This window comes from Mytilus galloprovincialis, chromosome 1 (assembly GCF_965363235.1).
Source record: "Mytilus galloprovincialis chromosome 1, xbMytGall1.hap1.1, whole genome shotgun sequence".
Taxonomy (NCBI): Eukaryota; Metazoa; Mollusca; class Bivalvia; order Mytilida; family Mytilidae; genus Mytilus; species Mytilus galloprovincialis.
The window spans coordinates 1,177,785-1,196,412 of NC_134838.1; the positions used below are offsets into that span (position 1 = coordinate 1,177,785).

Here is an 18,628-nt window from a genome sequence, read left to right on the forward strand (position 1 = left end):
GCACTACGTCGACATAAGACTCACCAGCGACGCCCAGATCAAAATAGTAAAGAAAGCAAAAAAGTACAAAGTTGAAGAGCACCAATGACCCAAAATTCCAAAAAGTTGTGCCAAATACGGCTAATTTTGTCTATACCGTAGACAAGAAAATCCGTAGTATTTAGAATTATTCGTACCCTTGGAAACAGTAAATTTATAAAAATGATAAATAATTGATGTTCATGTCAACACCGAAGTGTGGACAAATTACAGAATAAAAACAAACACGTAAAAAAAATCATAGGACAACACAAATAACCTACATTGTCACACGATGATAACGCTACAAAAGAGATATTTTCAAAATCCCCCCCCCCCTTCATAATTGAGATATGCAGCTGGCATGCCAGTAAATAAACTCATCATAGATACCAGGACTAAATTTGGTATATACGCCAGACACGCGTTTCGTCTACAGAAGACTCGTCAGTGACGCTCGAATCAAAAAACAGTTAAAAAGGCCAAATAAAGTACGAAGTTGAAGAGCATTGAGGACCAAAAATTACTGAAAGTTTTGCAAAATACAGCTAAGGTAATCTATTCCTGAGGTAGAAAAAACCTTAGTATTAGCAAAATCCAAAGTTTTGTAAACAGTTAATTTATAATTATGAACATATCAATTATAACTCAAGTCAACACGAGTGTTGACTACTGGGCTGGTGATACCCTCCAGGAATTAAAACTCCATCAGGAGTGATATCGACCCAGTGGTTGTAAATGAACTCATCATAGATACCAGGATTGAAAATTTATATTTGCGCCAGACGCGCGTTTCGTCTACAAAAGGCTCATCAGTGACGCTCGAATAAAAAATGTTAAAAAGGCCAAATAAAATAACTTTTAGTAGTGTTTTGTTAATTTATGTACAATTGTCGTTGTGCTTAGTTTCTTTTGTGACCTATTCTGACAATAGACTCGGACTACTTTTTAAGTGAGTTTTACTGTGCGTATTGCTGTGAATTGGTTAGAAGTAAAGGAGGAGGGTTTAGATCTCACATAACATGTTTAACCAAGCTGAATGTTTTAGCCTGTCCAAAGCCAGTAGCCTCTGTCCTTTGTTAGTCTTCAGTGGCGTAGCCAGGGTTGAAATGATGTGGATGTTTTGCCGAGCGGAGCGAGGCGAAAATTTGTTTGGACCTTTTTATGCAGAAAAATATTTTTTATTTAAGCACATGTACTCCCCCAGGATCCGACACTAGTTAGATTTTTGTTTAAATTCAAAATACCCACCAATTCATATATTTATATTTTAAACCAAATTTTATTGTTTCCTCGAAACTACCATCATTCAATTCATAAATATTTGATGTAAAGTTTCCCACCCAATCTTATATTTGACATATCAAAAACGGACCCCATTACAGCGGCACTTCTGTATAATTTAGGAACTTCGGAATATGGGAACCGAAGTGACTTTTCTTTCCAGGAATTTGAGTCTACAACCTTGGGTTTCTTGATTTTTGATTACTGAGCTAAACGCGTTGCAGGAGACATGAAAATACCAGGCGTCCGATCATCTGGTCTTGTTAGCACTCTCATTTGTACAATTATTGTTAGATTAAGTGAAACTCATATCTTAAGCAATGTCTTTGACAATTTGGAAAATAAGTCGTAATCAAATATTTTTAACCAGTTATGACCCTTTGAAATATAAATTGTAATGGAAATCACATTTCATTTGCTGTGAAGCTTTTATTTCTCTTAAGATATTGAAAAGAAAAAAGAAAAAGAAAAAAAGTGCTTTTTTAGTTATGCCTTTGTTCCTTGCCATTTGATAAATAAAATATGACATATAATGTGCATGGCGGGTAATATTGGATCTTTGTTTTTTACTGATTGAAAGTAAGATTAGTATTTGAACCTAGATAGAAACTGGAATTCATAAGCCTTGGACTTATCACGATCTATTACAAATTGATTTTATTTTTATCACGTCGTTTACCATGTCGCAAGAAACGATATCATGATATGATGTTTTATTTGTTAGTCAAATGAGAAGCCATCACTCCACTAGGTTCATGATTTTAGATGAAACATGTCCACGGGTCTGCGTATCAGTCCTTTCCGCTTGTTTTAGCCGATGACGTAGACCTTTTTACGAACAAAAGTTAACTTGGAACACTATTCTGCAATTCAACTATCTTGTTTACATGTATACACTAAATTATCCTAAATGAAAGACCAGGCATACTGCTTCGAAAAAGACTGGACGTTATCCTCATATCCTCAGCCTTCTTACATTTGGATACTTCCGAGTTAAACTGCTGTTTTATTTTTGTCAAAATGATGTGGATGCTTGAGCATCCGAGCATACATGCAAGCTACGCCACTGCTGTCGTAAATTCATGGGAGGTGTCCGCTGTTATTTTGTGGTTTACATGTTCTATTATATCGATTTACGACCATCGAACAGCGGTATACTAATTTTGCCTTTAGTCATACATCGAAACTCTACAAATTTCATTAAAATGACTCTATACGATATTCACTAATATTTTCGACTTTTATATTAATGCAAAAAAACTCATCATAGATACCTGGATAGAAATTTTATATTACACAAGAGACGCGCGTTTCGTCTACAAAAGACTCATTAGTGACGCTCGAACAATTTATTTTTTAAAAAGGCCAAAAAGTACAATATTGCAGAGCATTGAGGACCAAATGAATATTTCATCAACCAAAATCAAGTTCTGAACAAGTCCTGTACGCAGTCAGGAATATGGCAGTTGTTAACAAATAGTCCGTTTCTATGTATGTTGACGTTAGTTTTTGTAGCAGTTCAGTGTTTCTGTCGTTCCTGTTGTTCCTGTTGTTTTCCTCTTATAGTTGACGTGTTTCCCTCGGTTTTGATTTGTGACACGGATTTTTTAAGATAAATTGATTTATGACTTGAATAGCGGGATACTACTATTGCCGTTATTTAATTAAAGTGGGCCTAGATAAGTCTGAATTAACTGTTGGATATGCTTCAGATGGAGCATTCGGGAATGTTGGTGTGTACGAAACTGTTTCTTGATGTCATGGGGAAACCACAAAAGCACTTCGATTGAATCAGACAATTATATAAAAAAAATATGCTCTGGACCTGAACTATGCTCTGGACCTGAACTGAAAATGAAAATTTAACATCAGTAATTCGGTGCTTCATAAATACTTTTCTCAATTTACCTTTATCCTGAAAATTTATTTTTGTATGTTGATTCACAAATTAATATGTTTGATAGTTAAATAGCGTTTATTGTATTGAAACAAAAGAAATGATACATTTGTGACTACTCTTTTTGAATTTGATAAATAAAACACTACAAATAATACTTATTATCAACTTGGATTAACCCTATGGATGTAGTATGTTGTGCTAAAAGAAGAATGAATTGTATGTTAAAAGGCTCGTCGTTTGTAAAAAGACATTAAACGTAATAGCATTAGTACTATTATGTATGAACTTATTTATTAGACATATCATTTTGTTTATACCAAAAAGTATATTCGATTGAGAAAATACTTTAAAAGAGTGATGTTATTCAGAATATTAATGAACACTAAACGTACCATATCCGTTCTTTTTTAATTCTATTTATGGATCATTCTACACACACATGGTCTGGAAAAAAAATGAAATCAACACTTATATAAGATCATGAGTTTAAACGCCTTTCTTGATTAACAATGACATTAAAGAAGTCTGTTTTGATACTAAATCAGAAAACAAATACAGTAGGATGATCGTAGCTGTAATATCCTAAGATTTGTTTAAAGATTGTTTTCATTCTGTGACAAACGTTTTTACCTATGTGCAATACATAATGTTTTGGAATTTCTATCGTTGATAATGGTTTACATAATAGAAGAAATATTTCAATATCTTTTTTTTATAAACTGACAAAGATTTTTCGACAATCATACAATCATACAATACAATATGTGTCTGTCGAAGAAAAATAAGTTATCAGTCCCTAGTATAGGTATAAATTTGAAATAGCAGGATTTAACCAATATCCTTTACAGGTTTCCTTTGTACAACAAAACGGGGATTTCCCTGGTTACTATATTATTCATTGATTTTTCTCACTGGAACTCTGTTTAATAAGATGTTTTAAAATCATTCTGATGAACTGTTTTGATATGAATATCTTAAGTTTTCATTTAACTTCCTTCCTAAATAACTTTCTCTCATGACAGGGATGGTGTAACCTATGCCTTATATTTATTGATTTATTTATTCAGCGCATATTTCATGTGTTCTTTGCTGAAATGTTTGTGTTTGTTGTTTTGTGGTCTGTTTATAGAAGGACACTGATGCTTACCGAATGCCACTGAATGATGTATAATGTGTGGGCCGCCACCAGCAGGAGATGTAGCGGCACGATGGTGGCCCTTCTTCTTCACGAGACACACAATTATACCGATTATCATTCCAAGAAAGAATATGAATCCTACAACTGCTCCTGCTATAGCACCAGAACTGAAATAATGAGAAAAAAAAATGTATTCAATCAACCTTAGGTATGGCAATTTGGCTTCATAGCACCATACTGATGCCCTTTCCTTTCCGTTATAAAGCGTTAGTTTAAAGTTACAGGTTAATTGTCAACAATAATCGTCAAAATCATACTGATATATAAGTTTTTTAATTTTGCAATTACTTAATTTCACCTGTGAAACCTACTAGTCTCGTTTGAATTGTTTTACATTGTCTTATCGGGGCTTATTATAGCTGACTATGCGGTATGGGCTTTGCTCATTGTTGAAGGCCGTACGGTGACCTATAGTTGTTAATGTCTGTGTCATTTTGGTCTTTTGTGGATAGTTGTCTCATTGGCAATCATACCACATCTTCTTTTTTATATTGATTGGCCTTCTGAATTTTTCAGATTGGATACTGCACCTTTCTTAAATCACTGATTAAAATCTTGGCCAATCACCCTAGATGTGATAGCCGTGCGGACGAAATGTCAACCACTAAAATCAGACGGTTGCATAAATCTTATCAAAGATACCAGGCTATAATTAGTTGCAAGGTTTTGTTTACTAATGATTCAATAAAGGCAACAGTAGTATAACGCTGTTCGAAATTCATAAATCGATAGAGAAAAAAAACCAAATCCGAGTTACAAACCAAAAACCGAGGGAAACGCATCAAATATAAGAGAACTACGACACAACAGAAACACAATTAAAATGTAACACACACATTTACTATAAACATCCTTTCAAAATAAAAATTCTAAGAGTAAAAATTTATTAAAGATACCAGACTTATAATTCCAAGTACACCAAATTGTCATTCCATCAGTGAAACTCGGCCAAATCTAATCAAGATCAAAGTTCCGAGAGATAAAACAAATTGTGCCAGATACAGGTTATGTGATGTATTTCTGGGTGTAGAAAAAAACAATCTTCATGTTTCGAATCATTCCAGTAATTTCTAGTAAATGTTTGCTTAAATTTAGTCTGATGATTCTGTGTTTTTTTCTGAGATCGTGGTTAATATAAATAAAATAATGAGATTTTGATTTTGCCCTTTGATTAGGGACTTTCCGTTTTGAGTTATCTTCGGAGTTCATTTTTTTTGTGATTTAACTTTTTATGGCACTTACAAATTTTCGCAACAATATATATTGTAGATATACCCACAGCATCTGTATTCACAGTATAAATAGTAAACTGTCAGCGAGGAGGCGGAGTGATCTGTACAGTACTCAAATGTTTCACATACTGAAAACATAAAAATAAGTTATAATTGATTTCATACACATCTAAAATGCTTCCAATACTGTAAACATAAACTAGATTATCATCGATAGAAAAAAAAACTCAACTGCTTCAGGTACTGAAGACAATTGATAATGGAAATGGGGAATGTGTCGAAGAGACAACAACCCGAGCATAGAGCAGACATGAGCCGAAGGTCACCAATAGGTCTTCAATACAGCGAGAATCCCACACGCCGGAGGCATACTTCAGCTGGCCCCTAAACAAAAATGTATACTAGTTCAGTGATAAAAAGTAAAATCACAAAAATACTGAACTTAGAGGAAAATCAATTCGGGAAATCCATAATCACATGGCAAAATCAGATAAACAAAACACATCAAAAACGAATGGACAAGAACTGTCATATTCCTGACTTGGTAAAGGACGTCATACTAAACTCCGAAATATACACAAGAAAAAAAAACTATAAATCATTCAAGACTAACAAAGGCTAAATGCTCCTAAAACATTAAATGAAATGTAAACTAGGATATTAGATTGTCTGTACATATGATTCACGTACGCAGTTGAACGCCGTTCAATTTTCATGATTCGATTGAGCCGGGTTACAAACAAAACCGAGGGAAACACATCAACTAAACTGGAAAAACAATGAAACAAAATTAAACTCTAATATTTATACAAACGTACTGTAGATAACAAATTGAATATTACTGACTTGGTCGAGGACATTTCAAGAAGCAATAGTGGGTTGCAACTGGTTTTATGGCAAACCAAACCTCCCGTTTATATGTCAATACTAAAACAACGCGCTTAAATCACAACACTACGTGAGATGGATACAGTACTCAGCACCGAGAAATTCAAAAATATAAATAATGTAACGAACACTACAACATGAAAACATAACATAAATTATCATCGTTGAAGTGGGATGTGTTGTACATATTCCAAATGCTTCAGCTAGTTACTGAAAATATAGAATAAACTGTCAACGGGCTGATAAAACTATCATCGCTGTATTGAAGAAAAAATAACAGAAGTATTGAACTCTGAGGAAAATTCTAAACGGAAAGTCAGTAGGCAAATGGGAAAATAAGATCAACACACGAAACGTATGGATAACAACTGTCATATTTATACTTGTACAGACACTATTTTATGTAGAACATGGCAGATTGAAATGCTCAGTTAAACACGTGAAGAGCATACTTATAACCATGTCAAGTTTACTAAACACTACAAACAAAACAAAAGACAACACGATTCCTAATAAAAACAAATGTTTATTTTAGGCGCTCCAGAAGGATTGGTAAAGATTATCTCACTTGTAATATAGTTCGTTTCTGTGTGTATTACATTATAACGTTGTGTCGTTTGTTTTCTCTTATTTTTGAGTGTAAATTCACATTGCGATAAGACGTGTCACGGTACTTGTCTATCCCAAATTCATGTATTTGGTTTTGATGTTATATATATATGTTATATTTGTTATTCTCGTGGGATTTTGTCTATGTGTGTTACATTTTAGTGTTATGTCGTTGTTCTCCTCTTATATTTAATGCGTTTCCCTCGGTTTTAGTTTGTTATTCCGATTTTGTTTTTTGTCCATGGATTTATGAGTTTTGAACAGCGGTATACTACTGTTGCCTTTATTTGTCGTACCCATCGTGTTGCATATGGTCATTACAAAATATGGTGATAAATAGAGAAAAGAAGACTAAATTGACGTAACAATACTTTCCTTAGAACAAATTCAAGGTAAGTAGTAAACGTGATCATTATAAATTAAAGAATGATATTGATCGATTTTTATCTTTAGAAACAAAACAGGTCAAAACTTTATATATTGTCCAAAAATGCTTGTATAAACTCTGAGTTGTAAACCTAACTACTTCACTAAATAATATCCCTGGTTATTCTGTGACTTATTCACAGGGATACTCTGCCAACTGTTGTCGGTCGAGTATATTGTCCTTACAGGAAGGAAAGTGCAATAAAGAAATAATCAGAGAGAATAAAATAAGAACAAATTCACGTTCATCTATGAAAAGAATGATATTGATCGGTTTCAGAACTTTCGTTAATCAAATAGAGATTTCAGATTAAATATTATAGTAGCTTCATAAGAGTTGATCGAACTTAACAGTAACATTAAGTTTCATAATCTTTTTGTTTTACACACCTATTCCTCTCCGCCTTTTAATTCATCTTTTTAAAATATTTTATTTGTTTCCGATTAGAAATATCAGTACAGCTAGGTAATAAAAGGTAGAAGTTCACATTTTGAACACTGATATACTTATAAATAATTATAATTTACACCTTTTTCGAATTTCAAGAAGAGAGTTCACAATGGATGGATGTGATGAGATTGCCAATAAGACAACTGACCACCAGATACCAAATGACATGGATGTAAGCACCTTTTGTTACATCTTCTGACATCAGACTCGGACTTCTTTTGAACTGAATTTTAATGTGCGTATTGTTATGCCTTTACTTTTCTACATTGGCTAGAGGTATAGGGGGAGGGTTGAGATCTCATAAACATGTTTAACCCCGCCGCAATTTTGCGACTGTCCCAAGTCAGGAGCCTCTGGCCTTTGTAAGTCTTGTATGATTTTTAGTTTAAGTTTCTTGTGTATAATTTGGAGTTTAGTATGACGTCCATTATCACTGAACTAGTATACCTATTTTTGAAGGGGCCAGCTGAAGGACGCCTCCGGGTGTGGGAGTTCCTCGCTACAGTGAAGACCCATTGGTGGCCTTCGGCTGTTGTCCTCTCTATGGTCGGGTTGTTGTCGCTTTGACACATTCCCATTTCCTTTCCGACTTTTACCTGTAAGTCACCTTCCAAATGAGAAACACCCGTAAAGGTTTAGTTAGCAATACCAATTCCAGACATGACAAAATTGAAGCCTAACAAACAAAACACTGAAGCTAGGTCTGGTCTTATTCTCGATTGTGACTGTTTTGCTGAGTGTGAATTCGCATTACTATAACATGTGTTACGGTACTTGCCTATCCCAAATTCATGTACTTAGTTTAAATGTTTAATGTTTTATTTGTAATTCTCATCGGATTTTGTCAAATGTGTTGACTTCTTTTCTATTATATTTATGTGTTATGGTAAATAATATTAATCACCGCATTCATTTATTAGATTTTATGTTGTTCAACGTAATCAGTGCGATATTTTACGTTTGAAGTTAGATTCAAAACAAACCTGACATAGCTTTATAATATAGTTAATTGCTGCCTTAGTTTGCTATTAATAAGTATTGAAATGTGCATTGTTATTAAGTGCAATATCAGTATTTAGTTCAAATGTAATCTTGGGTCAGTCCTAGTTCTATCTTATTCATTCAAATGACGTCATTTTTCATTTTTTGATGATCTGTTTTACAAATTCAAATGACGTCATCATTTTTTGTCATTTTTTACAATTTCAAAAAAAAACGTCACGTCACTTGGCGTTGAGGTTTAAACATATTCGGATGTGTTGCAAATGTCTGGTTATGTAAGGTATTTCAGTTGTTTCCTGTAATTAGTTAATATTTCAGTTCTATCATGTACAGCTTTTGTTTATTAATTTTATAAATTTACTGTTTGCAAAAGTATAAATTATTCTAAATGATAAGGATGTTCTGGTAACTAACAGACAACCCTGGCCGTTTTTGGCACAATTTTTTTTTATCTTTTGGTCCTCTATGCTGTTCGACTTTGTGCTTGTTTCGGCTTTCAAACTTTTGTATCTGGGCATCACTAGTAGATCTTGTGTGGATAAATGCACTTCTGGCGTATTAAAATGTTCAACTTGTTGCCTTTTGTTAGCTGTTGTTCGTGTGTTTCTTTGTCAATTGTATTCTCCAATTTATTTATATTGTAGTCCTGTAGTGTTGAGTTGCCATCTTAATGTTATATTTCACATGGCTATAAAAGGGGAGGTTTGACATGCCACAAAACCAGGTTCAACCCGCCATTTTTTTCTTTAAAAATGTCCTGTACCAAGTCAGGAATATGGCCATTGTTATATTATAGTTCGTTTCTGGATGTGTTACATTTTTACGTTGCGTCGTTTGTTTTCTCTTATTTTTGAGTGTAAATTCACATTGCGATAAGATGTGTCACGGTACTTGTCTATCCCAAATTCATGTATTTGGTTTTGATGTTATATTTGTTATTCTCGTGGGATTTTGTCTGTTGCTTGGTCCGTTTCTGTGTGTGTTACATTGTAGTGTTGTGTCGTTGTTCTTCTCTTATATTTAATGCGTTTCCCTCAGTTTTAGTTTGTTACCCCGATTTTGTTTTTTGTCCATGGATTTATGAGTTTGAACATCGGTATACTATTGTTGCCTTTATTTAGGAGTAAACAAGGAAAAGAGAACAACGACAACCAAGTAAATACAGCATATGAAGAGGTTAGACATGTTTTTAGCGCACAACCATTCCCTTCCAAATTCCAAAAACCTGCAACAGCTGGTCTACCTGCACTACATAATAATATTGTATAAGGATAAGTTGTTTGAAAAAGACTCAGGTCATCAATATGCCACGATCACAAAAATATAAACCAATAAAAAAGACAAAAGACACAAAGTACTGACCTAAGAGTACTTGCAGTCTCTAACAATTGTTTCAAATCAAATTTCTACGAACAAAATAATACCATTTGTCAAGACTACAATATCTATCAGTTTCCAATTGTGAACTTTACATTTCTAAGTAACAACATTCCAGCAGCACCTGCATACTGTGTATATATCTCCCAATTGATACGATATTCCCGTGCTTGTTTTTCCTATCATGATTTTCTTGATAGGGGGTTGCTTCTCACAAGGAAGCTATTAAACCAAGCTTTCCAAGCGGCGAAATTGAAAGCATCCCATCGTAAATTTTTATTCTTTAGTTTTATATGTTGTGTTGTGGGTACTATTGTATGTCTGTTTGTCTTTTTTCTTTTAGCCATGGCGTTGTGAGTTTGTTTTCGATTTTTGTCCCTCTTTTACACCCAACAGATTAGGTGTAGAGACTGCGGCAAGCACGATTGTGTGCAAATACAAAAATATAAGTATGACATGACAATATGTGTTTATAACTGGAAACCAAAAAACATAAATATTTCATGTATAAGCAGAAGACGCTGACCTGGTATCTATGATGAGTTTATTTACAACCACTCGGTAGCACTGCTGGTGGAATTTTAATTCCCCGATGGTATCACCAGCCCAGTAGTCAGCACAAAAGTGCTGACATGAATTTTCATTGATATGGTCAAATTATATCTGTTTATAAAACTTTTTAATTTTTGAAATACTAACTCATTTCTCCCTCAGAAATAGATTTACTTAGCTGTATTTGCCAAAACGTTTACCAATTTTGGTCCCCAATCATCTCCAACTTCGTACTTTAATTGGACTTTTTAACTATTCGAGCGTCACTGATGAGTTTTTTGTAGACGACATACATACAAAATTTAATCCTGGTATCTATGATGAGTTTCTTTACACCGTTGACTCTTATGGCACGTCATTTCCCATATGGCCCTGGTAGCTTTCCGTGACCCATATGAGCCCTCGATTGTCGTCTTGTGTTAATATTGGAGTTTCGGGATGATACAGGGCCATTATGGAAAGTGATAAGTTGAAATCTATGAAATGTTTCCATTTTATACTTTAAATTTCCTTGTCATATTTCATATACCATTTAGATGTAAATTATTTTGCTAGTTACATATTGTTCAATACGTTTTACATTTTTTAACTTAACATATATTTCCAATCTTCACATATCTTTATTCTTTGGAACAATATTCAAATGATCCGTAACTCCTCAACTCCGTGAAATTAAACATTCGATTAAATTTAAAGACGAGTTAAAATAACGATACAAGATATTTTCATACAGCAAGAGTTGATTTCAACGTACAAAAAGACTGTTAAAACAATATTACTGTACCTTTGAGAATAAGAGAAATGAATACTATTGTCGAAATAATTCTTTGATTCAGCACCATTTTAGTTGAATGAAACCACGGCAATGAACACCTGACACTATATATAGCAAATCAATGATTTAGATACTGAAGAAGAGGAGCTATGATTAATCAGTGTAGATATAACAGTACATATATGCTATGTTTCATTAATTAAAAAAAACATCCTTATTTAGAGATCATTTATATCAATATCTTGTTTATTTTTAAATAATTTAATTTTAATGTAACGCGTCGTCTGATTGGCTGCCGTTGTTTTGTTTATCAACTCATATAAATATCTTTGTCATGTGATCGTGAAGTAATCAACGCATTAATTGACAAGAAATGACTGTAATATTTTTTCTATCTATTCAAAATAACATAAAAATTAGGTGCACACTTTAAAATAACCCGTGTGCTATAACGCAAAAAGTAAACGGATAAAGGATTTTAGAAGTTTTCAAATATTCAATGATGCATTAGTTTTGAATTTTCAAAGCTTTTGTCCTCGAGCATCACTGATGAGACATACATTGTCGAAGTGTATATCGAATGTAGTAAAATAGGTGTCATTTATATTATTTCAATTATAATATTTGAAAATGTTATACATAATATTGCATAGATTAATATCAAGTGAATATTCTCGGGAAAACTAAGAGGTAATTTCGTTTTGGTTATTCTCCTTACATGAGCAATCCGTTTTAAAGAAAACCAAAATAAAGACCAAAATAGTACCTGCTTAATTACTTATCTAACTACCCAATAAATGCATTTTGTTGTTAGATGTTTTGTTCTAGTATAATATCGACATGTCAGGAATCTGACAGTTGGTATCCATTCGTTTGATGTGTTTAAGCTTTTGATTTTGCACATTGATTAAGGACGTTCCGTTTTAATTTTTCCTCGGAGTTATTTTTTATTTTACTTTTCACCAAGTTAATCCTAATCATTCATATGTTATTATTATGTTCTTTACGAATTCAGGAAAATGGCAGTAGTTTATCTAATATTTCGTTTCTATGTATATTTCATTGTCGGTTGTTTTTGTTGCACATCAGTTTTCTATAGTTTCGTTGTTTCCTCTTATAGTTGATGTGTTTCCCTCGGTTTTAGTTTGTTACCCGGATTTGTTTTCTCTTAATTGATTTATGACATTTGAACAGAGGTATACTACTGCTGCCTTTATTTAGGCTTAAATAAATCTTTCATTATTGTTAATGTTCTTAGATATCATTTAGACAATCATAAAAATAGGTTTTGGCTTTATTAAGATTACAAAATTTTAACAATAAAAATATATCACAAAGTTTTTGATTCAAAATCACACATCTATAAAATTCATTGTTTAAAATCTAGATTATCCAAACGGCAAACCATTCAATAATTGAAAATTAATATAACAGAAGTACGTCCTGTCGGATTTTTTGAAATGGTAAAATGTTTAAAACAAATATCCATTGATGTGTAATGAGTATTCAGATGGGTGCTTTAACTAATTATATGAACAAATCCCTAAGTTTTTGATGATGGGTGAGCTGTACAAGGCGGAGCTGTCGGTGGATAGGCAACATCCTGTGGATAAGCAGGTGGCGGTGGATATGTTCCCAAAGGAGCAAACATTGGTGTTGGTGGGTACGAATAGGTAGCCTGGTACCCAGGAGCAACCCCGTAAGCAGGTGGAAGCTGTGAGTAGGTTGGTGGCTGGATCTGTGTAGCTGTTACTGTAATATTAATGAAGAAATATTATAACACATTAATTTACTGCTGAAAAAAAAAATAATAATTAGTTATTCGTCAACCCTTTCGAATGACTAATATATCTATTCTGTCAATTAATTTGACATTTATATCAAATCTATAATGCTTTCACATATGAAAAGATCAGATAATTGTTTAGAATCAAATATCCAAAGCCTGCTTGTTATATGTTGTGCAAGTCCCGAGTCAGCGATTGCATTTTGTATCGGTAATTGGAGTTTATATGTGTATTATTTATACGCTTTACCAAGCTTTTATTTTCTATTTTGTGTTTTGTTACTGTTATTCTTTTGGTTTTTTATTTGCCATGGCGTTGTCAGTTTGTTTTTTACATTTTAAATTATCCCTTTGAATTCTTTATGTTCTCTCTTACTGGTATCTCTTCCCATGTGTTCTAAAAAAGGTACGCATACCGGAGGTATGTAGAATTGTTTCTGGTTACTCGCACACTTTATACTATGGAACGTAAATATCTCAGTAGTATGTAAGTTATTCGTCAATGCATTGAAATCAATCTACAGTAAAATAAAATTATCTGTTGAAGAGGACAATGTCAGATCGTTGGTTATGTCAGCTTTTTACAATGTTGATTTAAAAAGCAACTACATCATTTGAATATTTTTTCAATGAGGTCACTCTGTTAACGATGGGTTTATTTCGTCTATCCTTACTTTTTAACCGTTGTTATCAATGGCATTGTTCCTTTAATTATTTATACGACAACTGAGTTTACCATATAAAACTATACCAAAACATATCAAATCCCATATAATATGGTGTAGACCATCAGCAGCAGGGGTGTTTATCAACTCATCAATTTACCAAGTTGAAAACCAGTATCGCGTTTCGTCTACATAATACTAGTGACGCTATAATCGAAGAAAGTGAAAAGGCTGAATTTATTACCAAGTTGAGTAGCATTGAGGATTCTAAATTCCGAAAGGTTTGTCAAATATTGCTTACGTTATCTATTTCTGAAGAATAAAATCCTTAGCTTTTCGAAAAATTCAAAGTCTTTTAAACAGTAAATTTATAATTATGACCGAAACCAATGATAACTCGTGTTAATACAGAAGTGCTGGCTAAAAGACTGGTGATACCCCTTGCAAGGATACATCCACCAGCATTTGCATGGACCCAGGGGTTGTAAATTTACCCATCATAGATAACAAGCTTTAGATTTTCTACGCTCGAATCCTAGATTATTTTGTCATAACCGTCGAAATTATTGGTTCTCAATGTTCATTTAGTGCATTTAGAGTGGGAGAAATGATAACATACCATATGCCAATGAATACTGTGTAATGCGTTTACCAAAACAGGTGAATGTGTGTGTTTGCGATTTGTGAAATGATAACATATCAAATGCGAATGAATTTTTTTGTAACGCGTGTACCACCAGCAACATATGTGTATATGCATGTATGTTTGCGACTGGGGAAATAATAACATTACAAATGAGACTGGATGTTGTGTAATGTTTGTACCACCAGCAGTAGGTGTGTACATGTTTGTTAACATACCATTAATAATCTGAATGAGTGTAAAAGAGAGACAAAAGATACCAGAGTGACATTCAAACTCATAAGATGAATGTGTGTGATATGATGGGATACCAAATGCGACTGGTTGTTGTGTAATGTGTTAACCACCAGCAGCATGGGTGTACATGTGTGTTTGGAACTGGGGAAATGATAACATAACAAATGCAAATGTATGTTTGCGACTGGGGAAATGATAACAATACAAATGCAACAGGATGTTGCGCAATGTGTGTACCACCAGCAGCATATGTGTATAAATATACAAAAAAGGAAGATGTTGTAGGATTAGGCGCAAGTTCCATATCAGGAAAGTCGCCTCCCAAAACATCAATATTATAATAATGTTGTATGATTGCCAATGAAACAACTGTCCACAAGAGACCAAATTGACACAGAAATAGTCAGCTATAAAAGGCCCCGAAATGACAATGTAAACCAATCCAAACGAAAAAACTAACGGCCTTATTTACGTTAAAAAAAATGAACGAAAAACTAATATGTAACACATAAACAAACGACAACCACTAAATTACAGGCTCCTCACTTGGGACAGGCACATACATACATAATGTGGTGGGAATAAATGTTCACAATGATAACATTATCACAGAATGTTGTTCGATGTATGTACCCCCACCAGCAGGTCTGTATAAGTGTGTGTTTGCGCCTGCGGGAATATGATAAATAATGGAATACCTAATAAGACTGAATGTGTGTTATGTTAGCACTTAAGCTGTAGATGTGTATGTGTGTGATGGGGGAAAAGGATGACATACCGAATGCGACTGAATGTTGTGTAATATGTGTACCACCAGCAGCAGGTGCTATCACTGTTCCACGGTGTCCTTTCTTCTTTACAACACACAAAATAACACCAATAATTACTCCAAGAAAAACTATAGATCCTATAACCGCTCCAGCTATTACACCAGAACTGAAAATAAATGTTATAGTGTCTATTGAAATCTTAAAATATTCAAAAAACTTGAAATTGTAAGAAACTCGATCTTCAACTCATCAACTGCTGTTGTTTTTTTTTAATTTTTGGTTTTCAATTCATACCAGAAATGCACCCTCGTTGCTTCGGAAACATCTTTTGCAATAATTTTCAGAATCAAAAAGTGGCAAAAAGGTAAAACGAACGCTGGTCAAGGAATCAGAGCTTTCGTGAGGGAGATAATATTTAAAAAAAAAAAACCACCTTTATATCTTGTTTTACCGTTTATATAAATTAGATAGTAAATAGTAGGAATCAAAACAACCCTGGTTACGTAAACTTGAATTATAATAATTATCCAAAGTAAAAAACAATATTTTAATGTGTTTATTGTGTGTATAAATTTTTATTCCCATCAGAACAATCAAATGAAGATTCATTAGTGATTAAAAAAAAATATATGTGAAAAAATAAAACAAAAGAAAGCATATTCAACTTCTATATTATGAATATAATAATGCTCATAGTAACTATTTAAAGTAGGGTACTTACAAATTTTCGCAACAATATCTATTATAAATGTATCCACAACAACTATATTCACAGTACATATAGTCAACTGTATTTGAATGAGAAGAATGCTCGGTACAGAACTCAAATGCTTCACATACTACAAAAAAACAAAACCGTTCTTAACAAATGCTTCACATACTACAAAAAACAACAGTTCTTAACAAATGCTTCACATACTACCAAAAAAAAAACCGTTCTTAACAAATGCTTCACATACTACAAAAAACAACCGTTCTTAACAAATGCTTCACATACTACCAAAAAAACAAAACCGTTCTTAACAAATGCTTCACATACTACAAAAAACAACCGTTCTTAACAAATGCTTCACATACTACCAAAAAAAAACAACCGTTCTTAACAAATGCTTCAGTCACAAAAGAAAAACGTTCTAAAAAAATGTTTCGCTTACTTCAAAAACAAATCTGTTCTTAACTAATGCTTCACAGACTATAAAAACAAACCATTCTTAGCAAATGCTTAATATACAAAATAAAATCTAAAGGTTTTAAAATAAATGCTTAACTTACTGTAAAAACAAATGTGTTGCATTTTCAAAATATCAAATAGATATGTAGTGATTATACATCGGTATACAACTGTTGCCTTTATTTATCTACATTAATCAAAACAATTAGGCATATCTAGATATCAGAAGATGTGGTATGAGTGCCAATGAAACAACTGTCCATCAAAGTAAACCATTATAATTCAAAGTTTGCTTCTTATTAGTTATCAAATGTACCAGGCTTATAATTCAACACGTCAGACGCCCGTTTCGTCTACATTAGAATCATCGGTGACGCTCAGATCAAAATAGTTAGAAAGCCAAACAAGTACAAAGTTGAAGAGCATTGATGACCCAAAATTCCAAAAATGCGTGAAACATCAATTCGACAGCAAACCAACATAAATTATCAAAAAAAACATAACACAAGTATTTATCAATATATGTGACACCTGTTGTATTGCCCAAGTTTCGGGGTAATAGCAGAAAAGAAGTACACATGGAAATATCCGTTGTCATTCGTGAAACAGAAATTCCGTCAACAAATCAATAATGGTGTAGATGATATTGTTTTAACATAAGTTTATTGTATCCTCTTTCATCGGCTAGATCAAACAGATTTTAGCTTGCAGCCTTTGAGCTAAAAACATGGGTACACTTTGTTCGAACCGTTTATTGAATGGAACAATTGGAATCATAGTGAAGTATCACATTTTATCCGGAATGACTTTTTTTTCGGGGCGCCGGTGTTATAAAAGAAATAAATAAACATATTGAGTATTTCAGTATAACATATATATTTTTTATCTTTATGCCTACCCTCAAATGTATAGGAAAAAATAATGGTAAAATCAATTTTCTGACATAGTTAATAAATGTTGAACAGCCATTAATGAAAGATATTGTTAATTAACAAGTGTGTGAAAACAAAGAAAGTTAACGTATATACATCCGTAGTTTACCTTTAAACACAAAGCAAAATATTATAAAATTCCAACTAGTATGAGGCGCCATTTTTATTGAATGTAACCACGGGAACACTTGGCATCACCTGTAAAGAATCAATGATTTTCATTTCACCTAGGTAAACGATCGATGATTGAGACAATTAGGTAACGATCGATTATTGAGAGAATTAGGTAACGATCGATCATTGAGACACTTAAGGTAAACGATCGATGGTTTATCCTGTAATTATTTCAAATAATGCGAACGATAATCGATTACTAGTACCTGTACTTCAGAACAACATTTCAGAGGATTTTTTTCGATTTTTGTTTCAATAGAAAAGAGGGACGAGAGATACCAGAGGGACAGTCAAACTCAAATTGAAAAATAAACGGACAACGCCATGGCTTAAAATGAAAAGGACAACCAATAGTACACATGACACAACATGCCCGTTTAATTTTATTCTGACACTTCTACAATTTCTGAGTTTTTGGTATGATGTGTTTTATATTCATCTGATTCATACATATATTTTAAGCATCTGTGAAATATTTGCAATAATTTGAGCAAAACCAATATGATCTATTATGAGAATGAAAGCAATAAACTGTTAT

At 33.1% G+C, this 18,628-nt stretch overlaps 1 protein-coding gene across 1 annotated transcript; it reads right to left on the reverse strand.

Annotated features, from left to right (window-relative positions):
- Positions 1 to 12,988: 12,988 nt before the first annotated feature.
- Positions 12,989 to 18,138, reverse strand: LOC143067788 (uncharacterized). The gene is made up of 4 exons (XM_076241364.1): positions 18,026 to 18,138; positions 16,535 to 16,652; positions 15,822 to 15,979; positions 12,989 to 13,464 (listed from the first exon to the last, which is right to left on the reverse strand). Exons 1-4 carry the CDS (start codon positions 18,075 to 18,077, stop codon positions 13,256 to 13,258), a joined length of 537 nt encoding a protein of 178 aa, XP_076097479.1. The 5' UTR covers positions 18,078 to 18,138; the 3' UTR covers positions 12,989 to 13,255.
- Between the last annotated feature and the right edge of the window lie 490 nt (positions 18,139 to 18,628).

Bases quoted from the DNA above. Each gene is read 5' to 3' on its own strand.
- LOC143067788 (XM_076241364.1), bottom strand. From the start codon at position 18,077: ATGGCGCCTCATACTAGTTGGAATTTTATAATATTTTGCTTTGTGTTT. The intron at 15,980-16,534 runs GTAAGTACCCTA...ATTTATTTTCAG, and splicing joins AGATATTGTTGCGAAAATTT to TTCTGGTGTAATAGCTGGAG. The intron at 13,465-15,821 runs GTATGTCATCCT...TTAATATTACAG, and splicing joins ACAACATTCAGTCGCATTCG to TAACAGCTACACAGATCCAG.